Source organism: Acinonyx jubatus, chromosome A2 (assembly GCF_027475565.1).
Source record: "Acinonyx jubatus isolate Ajub_Pintada_27869175 chromosome A2, VMU_Ajub_asm_v1.0, whole genome shotgun sequence".
NCBI classification, from domain to species: Eukaryota; Metazoa; Chordata; class Mammalia; order Carnivora; family Felidae; genus Acinonyx; species Acinonyx jubatus.
The window spans coordinates 121507557-121528713 of NC_069383.1; the positions used below are offsets into that span (position 1 = coordinate 121507557).

At 38.5% G+C, this 21157-nt stretch overlaps 1 protein-coding gene across 2 annotated transcripts in view; it reads left to right on the top strand.

The window, feature by feature from the left end:
• The first annotated feature begins 10463 nt into the window (after positions 1–10463).
• The window catches only part of IL5RA (interleukin 5 receptor subunit alpha), a 40809-nt gene continuing 30115 nt past the window's right edge, over positions 10464–21157 (top strand). The window contains exons 1-6 of one of the 2 annotated variants that reach the window (XM_015066058.3): positions 10464–11090; positions 12332–12475; positions 15547–15601; positions 16144–16228; positions 17726–17871; positions 18904–19042. In XM_015066058.3, coding sequence (XP_014921544.2) covers positions 12441–12475; positions 15547–15601; positions 16144–16228; positions 17726–17871; positions 18904–19042 — 460 coding nt within the window. In that variant the 5' untranslated portion in view covers positions 10464–11090; positions 12332–12440. Of the gene's footprint in view, positions 11091–12331; positions 12476–15546; positions 15602–16143; positions 16229–17725; positions 17872–18903; positions 19043–21157 lie in introns of those variants that run through there. The other variant, XM_053219034.1, reaches the window with a different exon arrangement.

Genomic DNA, 21157 nt, shown 5'->3' on the forward strand with positions numbered 1-21157 from the left:
CCAGATGGTTTTAGTGGTCAGATTTATCAACCACTTAAGGAAGAAATAACACCAATGTTGCACAATTATTGTTCAGAAAATAGAGGGGGAAACACTTTTCCTCTTATTTGGGGCCAGCATGACAGTGATAACAAACCTAAAATAGATATTACCAAAAAAAAAAACTTACACATCAATAGCCACATGAATCTAGAAACACATATATTTAATGAAATATTAGAAAACTGAATCAAGCAAATTGGATTTTGATCAAGTTTGGTTTATCCCAGGAATGCAAGGTGGATTTAACATTTGAAACCCAATCATTGTTATTTACCATATTAAAAGACCAAAAAAGAAAATTATATCATCCCAATAGATGCTGAAAAAGCACTTAAATTCCACACTTATTAATGAGGATTATTCTCAGAAAACTGAAATTAGAAGACATCCTTGATCTGGTAAAGGGCATCTATGAAAAATGTATAGCTACTATCATACTTACTGTTCGTTTATTTTTGAGAGTGCAAGCAGGTAGGGTCAGAGAGAGGGGGAAAGAGGATCCAAAGTGGACTCTGTGCTGACAGCAACCAGATATGGGGCTCGAACTCAGGACTGAGATCATGACCTGAGCTAAAGTCACACGCTTAATAAACTGAGCCACCCGAGTGTCCCACAACTATCATCCTTAATGGTAAAATCTGACTACTTTTCCCTTGATGACAAGAAAAAGATGCCCAGTTAATGACTTCTTTTCAACATTTTACCATACTTCATAACCATTAACATAAGGCATGAAAAAGGCGTAAAAGATATAATAATCAGGAAAGAAGCATCACTGTTTTCAAATGACATAATGGTTTATATGGGAATCAACATAACTATTAGAGTTAATGAATTTAGCAAGGTCTTAGGATTCACATTTAATAATTGAAAACACATGTATTTTTATTCAGTAGCAGCAAATAGTTATAAATAAATTCTAATTTTAATAGTATCTCTAAAATTATAGAGATATAGATTATAACGTAGGAATAACTGTAACGGAAGAAACTATAAGGTTGTCAACCAACCATGTAAAGATAGTCAACTTCATCAGTTATTATGGAAATGCAAATTGAAACCACAGTGACATGTCACTGCGTACCTATTAGAATATTTTAATCAAAAACCTGATAATATCAGGTGCTGGTGACATGTGGATTGACGGGACCTTATACACCATCGGTGAGAATACAAACTGCTACAACCACTTTGGAAAACAGTTTGGCAGTTTCTGATAAAGTTATACCTACTCAATATACAACCCAGCAATCCTACTCCTTGATATTTAGCTAGGACAAATGAAAACATACGTTTACACTAAAAAAATGTGTGTGAATGGTTCTAGTAGCCTTACTGATCATCATCCAAACTTGGAAATAAGCCATAGTTCCTCCAACAGATAAATGGATAAGTAAACTGTGGTACATCCATAAAAAGAAGTATCACTTAGCAATAGAAAAGAGTTAACTCCTCATATATACAACAATATATCTAAATGTAAAATCAAGAAAGCCAGACTCAGGAGGCTACATAATGATTCTATTCATGTAACATCCTGAAAATGGCAAAACCACAGAGAGAGAAAAAAGAGTATTTGCTTCAAGGAACTGGAGCTGGAAGGAGGGGTTCACTACAAAGTGGCATGAATGAATTTGGGGGCCAGTGATGGAATGTTATATATCTTGATAATGCTGGTGATTTCCTGACTGTCTCTGTCAAACCACGGGAACAGTACACTAAAAAAGGGTAAACTTTCCTGTATGTAAATTATACCTGAAAAAACCTGACCAAACTATTTTCTTTCCATATATTAGCCAAAAACTAGAAAGTGAAAGTTTAAAAAACATACTTTAGCCTCCCAAGAAATGCTTATTCAAATAAGTTCAACTCTTAAAGCATTCACATATGAAGGTAGAATGAAGAACTTTAAGGCCATTAAACTAAAGCAGAAGAGAACTCTGTAGAAAGAATGCCCCTCAACACCCCACTCCAGGACACTGGTAAGGACAGCCAAAGCAATCCAAATATTCTCTCCCCTGCATACAAGATGTTTACTATTATCTCTCCTAAGGGAAATATAACTTTACCTGCAAAGGAACTGACAGAACTGACATTTACTACATGAAAATCCCATGGGAAGTATTCTTATTGTCTAGTACCTACCCAAAAGTGAATATGAGCACAGGGGACTGTTAGGAATGGGCAAGTTTCTGTTACGCCATAGAAACACCAAAGCCATGAGTATTATTCTTCAGTTAGAAGGCAACAGATTACTGGGGCTCCTGGGTGGGTCAGTCAATTAAGCATGTGACTCTTGATTTCAGCTCAGGTCATGATCTCATGCTTGGTGGGCTCAAGGCCACAATGGGCTCCTCACTGAAACCTGCTTGGGATCCTCTCTCCCTCTCTTTCTGTCCCTCCCCCGCTCATGCATGCATTCTCTCTCTCTCTCTCAAAGTAAATAAATAAACTTTTTAAAAAGGCAACGGATTATTAAAAAGTAAAGAAAATGAGATAAAATTTTAGATTTATTGTATATACAAACTTCAGGTCTTAGTTATCAATGCTGGCTTGAAAACCCATTAATGTTGGTTGGTATGTATTGCAATGGTTAAATATTCCGTCAGGAGTAGATGGCCTTCATTTTTCTTTACAGTGAATCAAATATTTTTATTCCAGTTTATATATCTAGGAACGAAAATGTGGTTCCCAAATGTTTGGTTGTCTCTGTTCATCTAAGTTTCCCTTAAAACGGAGTCATCTCTGGGGTGCCTGGGTGGCTCAGGTCATGATCTCCCTGCTTATGAGTTCCAGCCCAGAGCCTGGAGCCTGCTTTGGATTCTGTGCCTCCCTCTCTCTCTCTGCCCCTCCCCTGTTCACACTCTGTCTCTCTCACTCTCCCTCAAAAATAAACAAACATTTAAAAAAAATTTTTTTAATAAAAATAAAACTGAATCATGTCTGCAAATCATAGAGAAGTAACAGGGTGTATGAAAGACTTGTGAATGTCACACTGCATTCATTCATTCATTCATTCAATGTTATTTGGTGTCTACTATGTGCCAATGGCATGTGTGAATGTTCATAGTAATGATGAGATTACCTAGTAATTTATACTATGCTTAAACAGTACCAGGCATCGTATTAACTTATTAATCCTCAGGAACATCCAATGAGATACTTCCCACTGAGGAACAGAGGCAGGGAGAAGTTAATTAGTCTAAGGTCACATGGGTAGTGAGGAACACAAGGAAAATTCTCAACTCAGACATTCTGACTCAGAATCACTAGTGCACATGATGAAGCTGGAGAAACAGGCAGGACCAGATCATGCAGGGCTGGGCCCTTCACAGGATGACACTAGGACTTCATTTTAATGATGATATAAAGACATTAAAGGTTTTTTAAGTAGGGGTTTTCATAAACCTACTCTATTTTCACGTGACTACTCTGACAGCAGCATGGAAAATGGGTTGGAAGGGCCTGGCATAAAAATGTATTGTCTCCCAGTTCTGGAGGCCACAAGTCTGAAATGGATCCACAGGGATGCATTGCTTCTGCAGGCACGTGGGGAGAATCTGTTTTGGTTTTGGTTTTGGTCCTTTCCAGCTTCCGGTGTTTCCCTCTGTCCATCTTGAAAGCCAGAACAAAATGACTGGCTGGTCAACTTGGGACATTGACTGTGTCGACCTTAATATGCTAACTCCTTGCTCCATTTGTTCCTATTTCTGGTTTTAGGCAGAGGATTTGATTTCAATTAAAAACACATGGCTGAGCAGAGGTTAAAAACCATTAAATAGCAGAGTGATAACCCTGAGATCAGAGCTCCCTACCCCACCTGCCAGCGCCCAACTCCAGGACCTATGGTGTCAGTGTCCTTAATACATCGCTGCTCCAAGGAGTATCTACATTTTGAAACAGGACAGTGAAAGGAGAATAATGCTTCACATAAAGATAATAATTTATAATAGCACTTCAGGCCCCCTGAGGAAGATATTTGAGGCAATATTCAGACAAGTCAGATAAAAACCCCACTGGATTCTATTCCTGAAATCATTATTGCACTATATGCTAACTAACTTGGATATAAATAAATAAATAAATAAATAAATAACAAAATTTTGACCTAATTTTAAGATTATGCAATTTGGGAATGATGCTGGTTATCTCCTCAAACTCCTCCCCCACCCCCACCCTCTTTTTTTGGGAAGCAACACTGAGTAATTTGTTTAAAAGACATGTTCTGTTTTAACAATGTGTTGTTTCTTTGAAACAATAGAAACTACCTCTTTGAAGGAAAAGTCATCCACTCGTTTTGTTCTCATAAAAGTTTAATAGAAGCCAACTAAAGTTTAAGATCTCCCAGAGGACAAATAAAGAGATTTCTCAGAAAATGTAGAATCGCCATTTTCATTGGTGCTGGGGGATTTTACACACAAATGCAATTTTATTTTACATTTAAAAGAGGTAAGTAAATAGACAAATCAATTTTAGCTGTTCTGAAATTTCATACTGGGTCATTAATTTTAAAAGATGGGACTTCAATAATAGTTAAAAGAACAGAGGCCCAAGGGTAAAGACTGTGAATAATCACCTTCAAAATTCTGACTTAGCAGCAGCCTCAGATCAGAACCAAGAAGAGTCTAAAACCAGCTTCCTTGTGATGTTCTCGTTGCATTTCTACCTTCAAATGTAGAATCACACAGAATTCCCTATTGTAACAACACAAACTGCCTCTTCTTTCCTTAAAACTGGATATTATGATGGATTCTGACAAAACCAAGCAAGATCAAGTTAAGGCCTGCCTTCACGTCTAGTGTTGGAGACAGAGATATAAACATAATATTCAGTATAGTATAGAAATAAAATAGACTTAGCTGTTGAATGAACACTTGAGGGAAAGAGAGTCGAGTCAGAGAAGTCTTCCCATAGGAAATCATATTCAGACTTAACCTAAAATAATTGGAAATTTCTCAAGAGGAATCTCTTCTTTGCACCTCAACCAAGTAAGATATTTAGTCCTTACTGAGTATTTGTTATATTGTTTCTTTTAAAATAATTATGACAATTAAACAACTGAAGTGTTGCCATTGTGGGCAGTGTAACTGTAGGGAGCATCACAATGGAGCTGTGCTAAGTTCTCCGAGTTGATTCATCTGTAGAATAGGTTTATAGGGCTGTGATATGATAAAATGTATAAAGCAATCCACGGCCTCAGGCATGAAGTAGGTTATCTTCTGACTGAAAGTGAATAGTAATTTACATTCATAAAGTAAGCTTAATTGTATGGTTCATTTGTTTCACATTTTGGTTGATTTCCTGTATCTGGCTTTGCAAGCAAAGAATGGGTCCCTGCAAAATTACTTTGCAATAGGTACTCACAACAAATCGTTATGTTGTACACCAACTTATATAACATTTTATGTCAATTATATCTCAGTGTAAGTGAAAAAGCAATAAAAGCAATAGTTAAAAAAAAAAAGAACAGGTTACTAACACTTCATGATGCTTCAGCTGCTGAGAGTCTTTACTCACTAAAGACATGCTGTGAATTTTAGCTTTCCATGGTAAATCTACAGATTGATTTTATGCTGGAATTCTTCTAATACCTATCTAGGATTCTAGTTACATCTCGTTAGGGCGTCTTCTTTTTTTTTTTTTAACAGTTTTATTGAGATGTATTCACAGATCATAAACTTCACCTATATAAAGTATATAATTCAATGGTTTGTAGCTTATTCGAAGAGTTGGCAATCATCACCATAATCAATTATGGACATTTTCTTTACCCCCTAAGAAACCCCACGGCCATTGGCATTCACTTCCTATTGGTACACATTCCCCCTACCCAGCCTAGGTGATCACTAATCTTTCTATGTCTATATATTTTCCTATCCTAGACATTTCATATAATTGGAATCATATAACATTTGGTCTTTTGTGAAGTGGCTTCTTTCACTTAGCTTCCGGTTTTCGAGGATCAGCCATGTTCCAGCATCTATCAGTACTTTGTTTTTATTGCTTAAATAACATTCCATTGGATGGATATACCACATATTCTTCATCACTGGTTGACAGACATTTATGTTATTTCCACTTTTTGGCCATTATGAATAACACTGCTGTGAATATTCACACACAAATTTTTGAGAACTTGGAATCTCAGTTTTCAATTCTTTCAGGTATTTGTCTACAAGTGGAATTGTTGAGTCATATAGTGACTGTTCAACCGTATGAGGAACTGTCTGACTTTTCCAACGTGTATGTACCATTTTACATTCCCACCAGTAGTCTATGAGGGTTCTGATTTCTCTACATCCTCAACAACACTATTATTTGTCCTTTTTATTTTAACCATCCTGGTGGATGTGAAGAGGTACCTCCTTATGGTTTTGGTTTACATTTTTCCGATGGACGATGTTGAGCAGCTTTTCATGTATATGCTGGTTATTGGTACATTTTCTTTGCAGACATATCCACTCAAATCCTTTATCCATAGTCTTATTGGGGTATTTGTCTTTTCATTGTTGAGTTAGAAGATTTTCTCGTATTTTTTTGGTTACAAGTCCCTTACCAGATATGTAATTTGTAAATATTTTCCTCCATTCAGTGGGTTGTCTTTTCATTTATGTCCTTTGCAGGATAAAAACTTTTAATTTTGCTGAAGCCCAATGTATCTACCTTTCATTGCTTATGATTTTGGGTCATGTTTAAGGAACCACTGCCTAATGTGAGGTTAAGATTTATGCTTACATTTTCTTCTAAGAATTTCATAGTTTTAGTTCTCACTTTTAAGTGTTTGATTTCTTTGGAGTTAATTTTTGAACATAGTATGAGGTAGGGCTTGAACACCATTCTTTTGCATATTTACACACCATTTGTCAAAAAACTGTTACTTTCTCCATTGAATTATTTTGGCATCCTCATCAAGAATCAATCAATCATAAATGTGAGAGCTTATTTTTGGACTCGCAGTTTTACTCCATTGATCTGCATGTCTCTAATGCTTTATTCTCCTCCATTTATACAGAATAAAATATTTGTGTATACAGGAGCAGAAGAAGAAATTAAAGAATATCTTCATCCCAGTACAGTAGATACACCATTGGTTTCAATTCTTTTTTTTTTTTAATAAATTTTACTTATTTATTTTGAGAAAGGGAGAGCACCGGGCAGGGGCAGGGCAGAGAGACAGAGACAGAAAATCCCAAGCAGGCTCCCCACTGTTGGCACAGAGTCTGATGTGGGGCTCAATCTCATGAACCATTAATTCATGACCTGATCAAGAGTTGGCAGCTTAACCAACTGAGTCACCCAGGCACCCCATCATTGGTTCCCATTCTTCACTGCTGGCTAGCAGTTGTATACATCCATACCCTTATTATGGCCTTATCATGTGGGTGGACTATACTGTGGGCTGAGTCCATTTGACCCTGGGTGTGACCATGTATTCTGTTCTGACTCTTGTGATGTCAGTGAATATGACATTAGCAGATATTTGAAACAGCCTTGTGCAGTTGGTCATGCTCTCTTGTACTTTCATTATCACCTGTAAAAAGGATCTGCCTTGGGTAGCCACTGGTTCCAAGTGAAGGACAGGTGCTTCGAACGCACATGACCCCACTCTACGATCTGGAGGCCAGCCAAATTTAGCCAGGCTCTAGTCAAAAGTCAGACACTTGGGCAAGAAACAAATGCTTATCAATGTTTACTGCTGTGGTGTTTGTGGGTGGGTGTTCTGTAGCAATAGCTAACTAATAACCTACCGCTTAGAGATAACCACTCCTATCAGTTTGGTCTGTTGATCAAAAAATGAAATCATAAAAAAAATCTGTCTATCTGTGTACACTTGCTCTCCTCTTGTTTTTAACCTTTTTCCATAGCACTTATTATCTACATCTTTCAACCTTTGAAAGCTATCTCTCTATCATCCCTGTATTACTTTTTACAAGTAAAGCTACCATGAATTTCACTCTTTTTCGCTCAAATACATCTTGGTCTACAATTCACCTTATTTCCATGGAATGGATTCCTAGCAATACATACCCTCAGTAAGCTTCAGTAACAAGGGTCCCAGGTGGAGCCACTGAATCCTGAGCTCCTGTTATTCCATTCATATTTTCACCTATACTATTTGGCTAAACCCAGATTATTTCTCTTCTAAAAGAATACAGACACAGGCGCATGGGTGGCTCAGTCGGTTGGGCTTCTGACTTGGGCTCAGGTCATGGTTCATGAGTTCGAGCCCTGCGTTGGGCTCTGTGCTGACACCTCAGAAACTAGAGCCTGCTTCAGATTCTTTGTCTCCCTCTCTCTCTGCCCCTCCCCTGCTCACGCTCAAATAAATAAATATTAAAAAAAATAAAAGAAAAGAATACAGATAGATTGGATTTCACTTAAAAAAAAACAACAAAAACAATTTGGGGGATTCTTCACGCATGTTCCATCATATCATTTTTAGACATTTACACTTTATTCTAAGGAAGAAAATTGTTGCCACAAAAAGTAAACTCTACAAAGTCCTCACTTTCCCTCAGGCTAAAGTAGAAATAGGACATGGAGACAAAATGTGAGCACATTTTAAAAATTATTATCGGTAGAGTTGATAAAGGATCATATACCCAAGAAGATGGTATCCAGGGTAGTAGCCAGATCTAATTTTCTTTATATCCTTAACAGTTCCTGGAACTGTGCATAGCAGTATGATAGGAATCAATAGGCAGAAAGGGAGAGGCTAGGGCTTAAAAGTCTCCAGGTGGGGAAAATATTTTACAACATTTCTTCTGGGAATATATGACCTGAAGCAAACTCTCTCAGTCATAAGGTTCCTCTTAAGAATGCAACAAGACACCACCCACTCCCCCTCAGACTTCCCTCAGGAATTTAACAAAAAACCTGACTAAAAATAAGTAAACCATAAGACATATGACCCACAAGTAACAGTATGGCCATAGACCACCCTTCATACAATGGAAACGAGCCAATCAAAAAGGATTGACTAGGCATTTGGAGTTACCTAGCCAATAAGGGTAGAGCCTGAGAAGGAACAAGGGGGGAAGGAAGAGGGCCAACCCAAACCCTATACAACAAAGTCCCCTGCCTATAGTCAGACATTCATTTTCAAATGCCCCCTCTCTGTAAAGAGAGCTTTCTTTAATACTATTCTTCCTTTCTGATCTTATACTGTAATAAACTTTTGCCTGCTGCTCATTTTTTTTGTTTTCTTTTTTAACATTTATTTATTTTTGAAAGACAGAGAGAGCACTAGTAGGTGAGGGGCAGAGAGGGGGCAGGGGGAGACACAGAATCTGAAGCAGGTTCCAGGCTATGAGTTGCCAGCACAGAGCCTGACACGGAGCTCGAACCCACAAACCACGAGGTCATGACCTGAGCCGAAGCCAGACGCTCAACCGAGGGAGCCACCCGGGCACCCTTTCTGCTGCTCATTTTATTCTGTGTCCACCTATTCATTCTGCAAAGCTGCAAGACAACGAATCCTGGGTATTGAGGTAAAACTTCCTGCAGCCGCAACATTCAGTAAATACTTCTTGAGTAAATGAATGTAAGAAACAGAACGTGAAAGCAAACTTGGAGGCCAGAAACCATGGCCCTTACAATTATTAATAACTATTCTTAGGGCTTCTATAGTGACAAGTATGCTACACCTAAAATTAGATGTGCAGGACATCAAAGAGGAGGTCAGAGGCTGATACTCCACCTCAACTTTTCTGGGGAATTCTTAGCAAATAAATGGATCTCGCTCTGTTCCTTCTGCCACTTTCCTTTTCCCCAGAGGAAATCACATTTTTTAGGTCCTCCAATAATGATTGGTCCAGTTTCATTTTGGCAACTGCTACAACGGGCACCTTAAGAACCCCACTCACCGTCCTTACTCATCATAAACACTGAGCCTCCTGGGAAGGCTCGTTCAGGGAACCTGTGGTTCCCCACCCTGCACACAGAATTGATCTCACCTGGCAATTGCCAAATTATTTCCCACTCCCCCTGCATTGGCTTTTCACGGGCCATCATCACTCAGCTCCTTGGGGTAAGACTGGAGGTCCCCTTACAAAGGCAAGGACTAGTATCCGGCTCAGATGCTAAACACGATAAGTGCTTGTCTTATCCATTCACACACCCTGGGCCATAGTTTTGTTTTGTTTTGTTTAAATTAGTGTTGCTAGTCAGTCACCTCAAAATTCCTGGACAGAAATGGAACAAAGAAAAGGAAAAAGCAACCGAGTTTACTTAAAGCATACTGAGGACAGTGAGGTGCCCTGCTGGGAACCGGGGAATGACAGGAGGGAGAAGGCCCCGGGCCTTGCTGCAGGCCCACACTGCCATTGTCGTCATTTGTACAAGCCAGGCTCCAGCTGCCAACAGTTTATGACACCCAGAAACGCTCCCTGACCCCCCTCCCCCTGATCCTCCTCCCCCGCACACACGTACTTGCAGGCACAGGACCTGCTAGCAACGCAGGGAAGGGCTAATGCTCAGCACGAAGCAAGACCTGTTCCTGGGGCGCCATTCTTTTTGTCATATTCTGTGCCTGGACTTGTGTAGGTGACCAGGGCACAATACATACCTTCGCTGAATGAAACATATAAAGATCCTAGGAACGCAATGCTTGAGAGTACCCGCCGAAAACTTGGTTACCTTGCCACCCAGGAATAAATGTTCATTTCAGCTCCTGAGCAGAGCCAAACATCTGGAAGGAGAAGGAAAACACAGATGAGACCGTTATCAGATAGTGGCTATCTGCACAAGAGAGTTTCTTTCATTTCATTCACTTGGGAGTTTCCTTTAGGGTTGGCCCCTCATTGCTCTTACAAATGCTCCTGGATCTATACTGAGAGGAGCCTTGTCTCCCTCCCTTTGTGAAGCCAACTGCCTGTGAGTTTGTAACCATTACAGCTGTTGATGATGAAACAATAAAGAAGAACCTCCTCTAAGTCAAAAAGTGCAGCTAGAGATAAGATTCATTTTCAATGCCCCTGCAGCTGCGTCTGATGGCATGGCCACCGCACTTCTCAGCAAGTGGGGATCCAAGGCTGATTCATCGCAAAGTGAGTAAATGCCTTTTTTTCCCCTCCAAGATGACCCTGTGCTCCACCTCCTAACAATTTCATTCCGTGGGGGTGGGGGGAGGGGGATAAGAAAAGTGAGAAATAATAATTTATAAATATATGGCAAATTTTTAAATAAAAAGGGGAAACAAAACCCCTCATAACTATTATTAGCAGAGACAGAACCAATAATGGTGCTATATACAATGTCTATCAGGCAGGTCATATTGATTCTGAGTACAGCGTTCTATTCTTGTATATTGGCCAAGTAGCTGGGGAGGGCAAACCCATGGCAAGGCGAGTCATACTAACAAAACACCTACGGTTTTGTTGATACTTATTACAGGGGCTTGCTTTGCCACTGCCGCAAACACTGTAGGGATTAAAATGAAAATATATACTCTGCCAAGATTTCTCAGAAAATACATGAGTTTGGAGAACAGGGCATAGGATTTAATTAAATATCTTGGTGAGGAAGTTTCAGAGTTAATTAAGAAAGCTACAAATTAAGAAACAGCTGCAAAAAGGAGATCGCATTGTATCTAACTGAAGGCATCCAGCCTTTTGTTTCTCCTGGGGGTTCTGGGATTTTGAAGATTGTTTGACTTGATATAAAATGTACAAAAAAATGAAATAGCTGAAATCTAAAGAGCTGAAATACCTCACTCGGTTTTGTGAACTATTTACTCAAAGTTACAAACTTACTATATATGTATACACACACACACACACACACACAGAAGAAATGGATTGAAGGAAAAATTTAATAAACAGAGAAAAATCAAAATCCTTCAGTACCCTATGAGCCTAACATTTATAAACATATGACAGTGACTGCTTTCAAAGCCATTACTGATTAATGTGTTTGATACCCAGTTTAGTGAATTATCATGCCAAAAATTTCACTACCTGGTACAATTTTTATTGTGTACGAAAGGTTATGTCCTCCTTTGTATTGAAAAAATATATAAATGTATGTAGCTATTGGTTAAAAGCTTGCATTTCAAAACATAATAAAGATTTGAACATCAAATCACCTCATTTGTTTTCGGTACTTGAAATGCTGCTTAGGGAAATTTTAGACAAGGTACCAAACGTATCACACCTCCCACAAATGGACCATCCTTGCTACATGCGCCCAGCCTGCCTTGCTGTGGTCTATTTTGTCCGCATGCTAGGTTTTACCCTACAGAGCTTGACTTGGTGAGGCTACTGTATTAATTTGCCTCTTTTATATACAGGGCCAGACACATTCAGCATCTGCCCTGTGTCTGATACTGTGCTAGGTGCTGGGGCTGCAGCTGAATGCACCAATAGGATGGACCTAGTCCCTGAATTCTGCTCTTGAGCATGCTCATTGGAAACAAGAGGATCCCCAGAGGCAGGTAAGCCCAGGGAGGGGGGATCCTGGATGTGGGATGACACATCACACCACGGGCGATTAGATGGCAGACATTTAATCACCATTGGGAGATTAGCAGCAAAGTCCTCCTTGCTTATTTTTCTATCTGCTCATTTTGGCAACACCATTTCTACCTTGGCAAAAGATCATTTATGGCAAAAGATAGGGCAACAATTTGAACCCATGAGTTACATTTTATGACTACTTCAGACAATTCACCCAAATCCAAAAAAAAAAAAAAAATCATGCATTATATGGGATCCTTATAACTCATTTATATTTTTAGGAAGCCTGCACAGTTTTTCATTGGGCGGTGGGGTGGGTAATGCATTATACCTAAGGGCTAAAGGTGCCATTTGCATGTTACACCTTGGTTTATTTATTTATTCTTCCTCCCTCAATGAGTTTTATTGCTGATTACATTGCACAGGAAAAAAAAAGAGGAAGTACAAAGTCAACTCTCTACTTTTAAGAGCCTAACAGAGCATGAATCCTCTCAGTTACTCTTCAATTTCTGTACACTGAGCGTGAGTCTGGAATTAAATGTCACCACAAATGACTCAAAAACGCTCTAAAAACAGGGTTGCATATACAACTTTGGTTAAAGACAAATGTCCCAGGCAAAAAAAAAAAAAAAATAACAATAATAAGTTGAAAAGGAACAAAGAGGGGAAAGTGTGTTTAAGTCTGAACTTCGGTAGAATTTGACCAATTCTTAGGAACACTGGGGAAATCCATTGCCAATTGCTAAAACTTGACCCAACTCTCTGGAAACATCTGTAGTGTGACAGGTTGTACTCCTGTTTTCTTCCAAATTTCAAAGAATCTAACATTTACCAGAAGCCAGATTCTTAGAGAGCACTCGAGGAATTTTACATTGACTCGATGAAATGTCACATGAACGAGTAGCCTATGATATGTCTACAAGGCTGAGCTTGTATTTATGAGGATTGTAGGTAGGCAATCCATGTTTGCTTCATTCTGCTTAGTCTGAATCTTATTTTAACAATTTGATCGTATTCTTGTAGATTTTAATTGGCAGCCATGAGAAGTAATTGATCATATTGTCATTTTGATGTATTTTTTAAGATAAGATGTACTCTATTCTTGTACAATGATATGTTGCCCAGTTGACATCTATCGAACAATGTATCTTTGTATTAGAGACATGGCCCAGAGAGATGTGGGTTGTTTTTCTACAAAGGCTCATTGCTATGCGTGCGACTAGAAATACTCAGGGGCCATGGACAGAAGCTGGAAGAGCTTTCAGGGAACAGAAGACAGCACACAGGATTATGGAAAATACATCAATTGCTGAAGCTCCAGTAATATCCAGTCTTCAGGGGAATTTGTCTAGCTGACAAAAAATTGTCATTCTCACTACTATTTAGACTTCTATTGGGGTATCTTGTGTTTATATGACAAGTGATTTCCCTTCAAAAGCATCACCTTACTGAACAGAAACTATCACAATGAGATGTGGAAATAAGTGTATGGCTGTTTTATAGCAAAAAAGTTAACCACTGAAAAATTTGTGAGTGATCAAATATGAAAAGTAATTCTGTTTTCAGCAGCTATACAATCAGTACACAACAAATCTGAAGAGAAGGTTCTTGGTCATGTAAAATATTCAATTATCTCCCCCACTTAGATAATCAACAGTTTCATCATGTCAATTATTTAACTGCAAAGGGCAAATATAGGCGTTTGGTTACAACCTACTACTTACTTTGCCCGTCAGTAAAAGTCACTAGGGAATATTAATTTTGCATTTTTTTTCTGACCTGGAATTCCTATTAATGACAATTAGTGCAAAGTTAGAGCATATACGATATCATTTCAGGAAGTGCTGACATTTCAAAGACATGACCTTCTCAAGTTGCAGAGCAAACAGTGTTGTTTGTTAAAGGGTTTTTGTTTTTTTTTTTTTTTGGTTTTATTTTTGCATCTTTGCTTCTCAGGTTCAGTAAATTACTAATGTTTCCCTTTAACTCATTAACATTTTTAGTTGTTAAAAAATTTTAAAGTATTAAAATACCTGCTTTTATGGTCATTGCCATTTTAAAAATTCTTTTTCTACCCAGTATGGAATCAGAGTAAAAGAAGTTATTATTATCACAAGTATTTTTTATTTGAAAAAGAAATTGAAGGATTTGTATTCTGTCTCTATCTTTTATACTGTGATATTTTACTAATTTCATTACCAAGTTAAGACTGATAGTAGTAAGTTAAGTAGTAAGTTGGTTAAATAGTAAGCTAAAAAAATAGTTGTTTTTTTTTGTTTTGTTTTGTTTTTGTTTTGGGGGTTGTTTTGCTACTTAGACAAAGACTGTCTTCTGTGGTTCTACCAGCATTATATTTGCAAAATACCAACCCATTTAAATAAATATTTTAAGATTTTATTTTTAAGTAATTGCTATACCCAGTGGAAGGCTCAAACTCACAACCCCAAGATCAAGAGTCATGCTCTTCTGATTGAGTCCCTTTTTAAATAAATTTTTAAACTGAAAACTAGAAGTCATTTAAATTAGTGCAGAACATAGGCTTTGGTGTTAGAAAACGCAAGATTGGGTCTAAATTCCATCATTTATTAGCTGTTTGACCACTGGCAAATTAGTTAACCTTTCGGACTCCTTTTCTTCACTGTAAATTGGTCAATAGCCTTGTGGGCCACCCACTGAATCAAAGGGGTTCGTGAGAGAATAGGAGGAAGTGCTTTGCCAAAGTAAGGGCGGTGCACAACAGGGGAAAGCTGTGGATATTATGCCTTGAAATCCAGTTCATATGAAAAATGCCTTTCCATGTTTTCAGAGGAAACACTCAAGATTTCTAACCTATAGATCCCAATAAGGGATCAAATCTCTTCTTTGACGACTTGTAAAACAAGATGCTGGCATGATACCCACTCTTTCCAGACCGCTGCACTGAGTTATTAGAACATTTCTACTCTCATTTTCATTGTCCAGTTATTTCAAGTAGGTGGAAATGGGTTTTTATTTTTCCTCAGACCTGTAAGTATTTTTCTCATTCCTTTTATGCCCTGCCCCCACGTAGATTCATCAGAAAACTCAGCCTCTCCACAGCTCAAAGTACCAGAAGTTTATTGCAGGTTTGTGATACAAAGTTTTTTCTTTCCCACATTGGGATTCTTTTAGACTTAAGCTTCTGGGCCTATATTTAAATACTCATTATTGAAAATTGTTATGGTATTTGTTTTCAGTCTGATTAACTGTGCCCAGGAGTTTTTACTATTCAAACATCTGCTGTGGTCTTTTGCTCAATACCTCTCCCACATAATTTCTGCTCTTCTGGCTTTGCCCTCTCTGTCACTCTAGATATTTCTTCACGAGTCAATTCAGAAGTCTATGTGCCCCTGTTGTGCTCCATTCACACCTTTATTGCAACAATGTTTAACTGGACTACAATTAATCACTTACATTTCCTTCTGCCCCTCCAACTATGCATCTACATTTTAAGGATAAAACTCAAGATTTGTTCATTCATATTTGTATTTCTAGCACATAACAGATTGTTCAGTACTGTTTGTCAAATGGGCAAATGACTACATTTTATGTTAAAAGGTAGCTGCCAGTTTTTCTTAAAAATGGTAACAGGTGGTGATTTGGATCTTCATCCTTCTGTTTCCTACAGGATGTGATTATCATGGCACCTGCATTACTGATTCTCTTGGGGGCTACAGTGATACTGAGAGCAGACTCACTTTCTGATAAAAAATGTAGGTAACATCTATTAAGTTCAGTAGCGTTTCTTTACAAAAATACATCACAAAAATGATGACATTATTTTCTCCCAAATAATCCTCAATTAGGAAATTCTGTGTGGATTTTTTAAAAGGAGAATATTTATTCATATCAGAATACAACTCTTTAAATATGCTATACTTTAAGAAAGCAAAGTTGACTGGAATGCAAATGTTATGCTACAGGAGGAATCATATTCCATGTGCGGGTGTACAGGCATTATGGGACACTATGGAATAAAGCTGGAGCTGGTGACCACACATGGAATGCCTTCCCATACAAGGGGATGGTTACAAGTCCTCATAATCAAAGAATAAAAACCTTCCACCATGTGGGGTTCAGAAACTTACTGATCTATGGATATGGTGTACTGACAGAGTCTAAGAAAAAGAAAATTTTCACATGGTCCCTAAGTAGTGTTGTCTAAGAGGACTTTCTATGATAATGACACCATTCTATATATACATTGTCCAATGTAGTAGCCACTAACCACAAGTGACTACAGAGGAGTTGAAATATGGCTCATGCAACTAAGGTAATAAACATTTGATTTTATGTAACATAATGGACAGCTAATCTAGACAGAACCCTGCAAGGCTGTATGCAGCAAGCATCAAGTAGGAGTTATAGAAGGCTCTTAAATATTAAAAGTTAGTGGAAACATCCGAACCATTTAGCAAATGAATAAGTCTGTTTCCTAATAGTATGTATAATGTTGTCCTAGTTTTGTGGGGGGGAAGGGGGGAATTAACAAGTTGTATCAATGTATACCAAGGACAAAAAGTAATGACTATATCACGTGTTAACACTATTCTCAGCTGCAGGATTTTAGGCAATTTTTCTTTTTACTCACCTGTGCTTTCCCAAATTTCTAAAATGAACAGGCATTGATTTGGTAGTTTAAAGGAAAGCTTTTCTTTTGAAAACAGAGTGGTTCATTAAAGAAAAAAGAGCCCTCTTTTCTATAAATGTGTAATTTCACTCACGCATTTTTTTGACTTTGAATCATAATGAGAAATAAATTAATTGTACATCACGAACCAGTGCATATACAAATATTTAAGTAGATTCATGTAGTGGAAACAAGAGGTTCACGGAACAGTAATTATATGTCAAGCTCCCTGAGATTTTCTATTTTCTTCCATGTCATTGAAAACATTCTAGCCACAAACTAATAAATTTCCTCAGGCAATTAATAGATAAATGGCCCTCAGTTTGAAAAGTATAGTTATAATGAATATTGAGATATTCATTTTTCAGTAAAATGCCTATATATGTTATAGGTAAACACTTGGGCAAAATTAGAAAGATAATGAGTTAAAAGCAGTTTTAAAGCAACTTTTTCCAACATTATTTGAGTTTTATATATTCTAATAATCCTAAAATCCTATACTATACAATAAAAAGTTTTTAAAATTTAAAAGTGCTACTTCCATACAATTGAATATCATGTTGGTCCTTTTCATCAACAGCTTTACTTCTCCCACCTACCAACTTCACTATCAAAGTTACTGGCCTTTCCCAAGTTCTTTTGCGTTGGGAATCAAATCCTGATCAAGAGCCAGTGAATATAGAGCTAGGCTATCATGTGAGAATAAATGCTCCACAAGAAGAAGACGTAAGTATTTGTTCTGACAGCTGACTTTATTTAGAGGCAAATTTTCATTTTGACTGCATTTTCCCTATTGAATGAAATTCTAAGTTACAAAGGGGGGGGGGGAGGAATTGACTCAAGGGTATTCTGGCATGTGCCCAACCGAGTAGGGTGTCTGTTGAAAAGACCCTGATCTGGTACCATGCATGTTGGTTAGCATTCAACAGCAGCACAGAACATTCTAACTTTGCCACGATTCTCTCAGTAAGCAAAGAAAGTTTAGTCACTTTGAAGATAAAAGAATTTGATATGGGTTTTATGTTCCCTTTAAAATAGACAAAGAGAAAAAGAGAAGAGAGTGCTGGAGTAAGGTGGGAGGCAGCGGGTGCCTAACCAGAGAAGCCAAGTTCAAATCCGGGCAACCACTCTAGGTCTGGGAGATGCACTTTTGGGGTATCCCACTACAGGGCATACGTGAAGGCACCTGATACCTAGGAGATGCACAGTAAAATCAAATAAAGAGAGAAGCAATTGGTAGTAACTATTTTTTCAGCCAACACAGAATTCTAGAGAATTTTCTTTTAGAAAGTTACCTCTGGGGAAGAGACTAGGACACTAGAGATGATGATTGTAGTAAATGTGTGCCTCAATTACAGTTTTTTGTTTTTATAAGAATGTCTTCATGTACCATTGAGGAATTATTATATTATTGTACTTTTGTAAAGTTTATTTATTTTGAGGGAGATACAGACAGTGCAAGTAGGAGAGAGGCAGAGAGAGAATCCCAAATAGGTGCTTATTTTTTAAAATCAGACTTTGTTGAGGTACAAATGGTGTGCAAAAAGCTGTGCATATTTTCATCACTCAATGACTTTGGGGATAAGCATTTACATACCTGTGAAACTACGGGCCTAATTTTTTTTTCTAGCCAAAGTACTTAATTGCGTTTCATTCATGTGCCATTTAAAAAGTGGAAGAAAATGCCTATTGGATTAAAATAGCTCTCTGAATGCTCTTTCCCTTTTATGTATCATGACTTGTGGGGTTTATTTTTAGTATGAAACCAGGAACACTGAAAGCAAACGGGTAACCGTTCTTCATAAAGGCTTTTCAGCAAGTGTGCAGACGGTCCCTTGGAACGGCCAGCCCCTCCCACCAAGCCGCTGGGTTTCTGCTGAACTTAAAGCCCCACCTGGTAAGGCAGGCTCCTAATGGCCTCCTGTTGTATTCCTGACGGTGCAGGTGTGGTGAAAGTTGGACAAGTGACTTTTCTGGAGTCAGTCAGCAGTTCCTGCCAAGCGTCCTTCCTCCTCCTCATCGTCCTGAGGCTGTGATCACTTCTTTTTGTCATAACCTGCCAATCCCATCTGCTGCACCCCTGCAAACATAGCTTACACTTATCAGTGCCCTGCTCCAAAGGTCACAGGGTCATCAGGGAACTCAGGACCCATCAGGTCTCTCTGAGACATTTTCCAACCACACCCTACACAATTCCTCGGTTTTTCTCAGATAGTTTTCTAACCTTGACCCCCACCTGACAGCTCATTCTTGCCAGGAGGCTTTGCTTTCCTGGATTCACTTCTGTCTATTTTCCTGAATCCTTCCCATATGTCTAAGCCCAGATCAAGTTGTACTTCCTCTATAAAGCCCTTATACTTTTCATCCTATACACTGAAGAATGCTTTCTCCCCAGAACCCATTCATGGGCTGTGTTATTCATTTGGCACATATGACATTATCTTTCACAAATAGATTTATATCCTGCCACCTCTGACTAGGAGCCTGTTGGGAGCAGGGACAGTGTCTCATGCTTGATTACAGCCAGGAGAACAAGCAGTACATATATATGTTTATGTGTGTGTGTGTGTGTGTGTATGTTCTGAATGCTATGACTTTTCATACCAAATTGAAGCAAGCTGCTGATGGTTCATAGAAACCACAAGACTGAACAACCTGCCATGAAGAAAGAAGACAGCTCCCACTGTCTGTATACTGTCCTTTTGTGGAAAACTGGGGTTTCTAATACTTAGAATCAGTGATACTTGTGATTAAACCCTTGGAAACACACACACACACACACACACACACACACACACACAGTAAAGAGAGAAGGATCACCAAGTCCCAGGGTATGTGAGTGCTCCTCCTAACAATTTGTCTTAGCCAGTCTGGCCCATAGGTCATCGTTCAACCACTGTCTTGTCACATCCCTGAATGAAAAAGCAACATACCTCCAGAACTGTGCCAGTGACTGAGAGCAGCATTGTAAAGATCTTCCCGTTTATTCATTATAACATGTGGCCTAGACCAGATAGCAGCCAATTCACAATGGCCATGATTCCAAGTACAGACACTGATCCACAGTAGACACAGGATACAGACCTTTGTGTGTCTTATGTTAGAGTGCTTTTCCAGGTCTCAGTCAGTAACAGGACTCTACCAGTAATGCAGCTTTCAGAATTACATTTCTGCGATTCTAATTATTCTCTGAGCATGCCACTACACGTTGACACTAACGAAAAGTTAATTCTCCCTTGAATCAAATTGAATTCATACCAAATAATTCCTGGGAAGAGAGGTGAGAGACAAACAGATTGCAGGAAGAGTCTAAACTGTACTTTGGGCATGGAGCATCTGGTCATTTAGTGCATGGACAGTACATTTACTACAAGGCATAGACACAAAATTATGTATGTTTGTTGTATATGGATATATACAAGCGAACATCTCTGACAGCACATGGTAATAATATACCGTAGCCAATGTCCCTTTTCTCTAACTTCACTGAAGACAAAAGGGGCCTGTCTTCTTCTCCCCCTTGAACTACACTGGCTGCCAGCGATAAATATGATCACACAATTGACTTAAACTAAGGGGAAGAGACCCCTTCTGTTGTTTGAGATTCAGTCAAAAGGCTCTCACTTTGATGAGGTCCTTCCCGACCCTCAGCCCAAAGTGCTTCTTCCCTCCTCTGAGCAACCACAAGACCAGGGTCAGCACAGTGTGCTCTGAACAACACCAGTTAATGTGGTGACAATGCAGTTTGAAATGAAAACAAGGCTTTCCAGACAAACGATCTTCAGAGATCTTCAGAAATCATCTTCAGAAAGGAATGTAACATGATGGGTATGGTGGAAAATCACAAGATTCTCTAATATCTTTGCATGTTGAAGAGGCCTTCAGCACGCAAGTGTGCACAGGATCTCCAAAGAAGTGTTGTTATGATGCTGTGTTGCCAGAACCCATTTCCTTCCAAGCAGCAATCTGTGTTATTCATGACATCTGCATGATGCAACACAATGACTCCCAT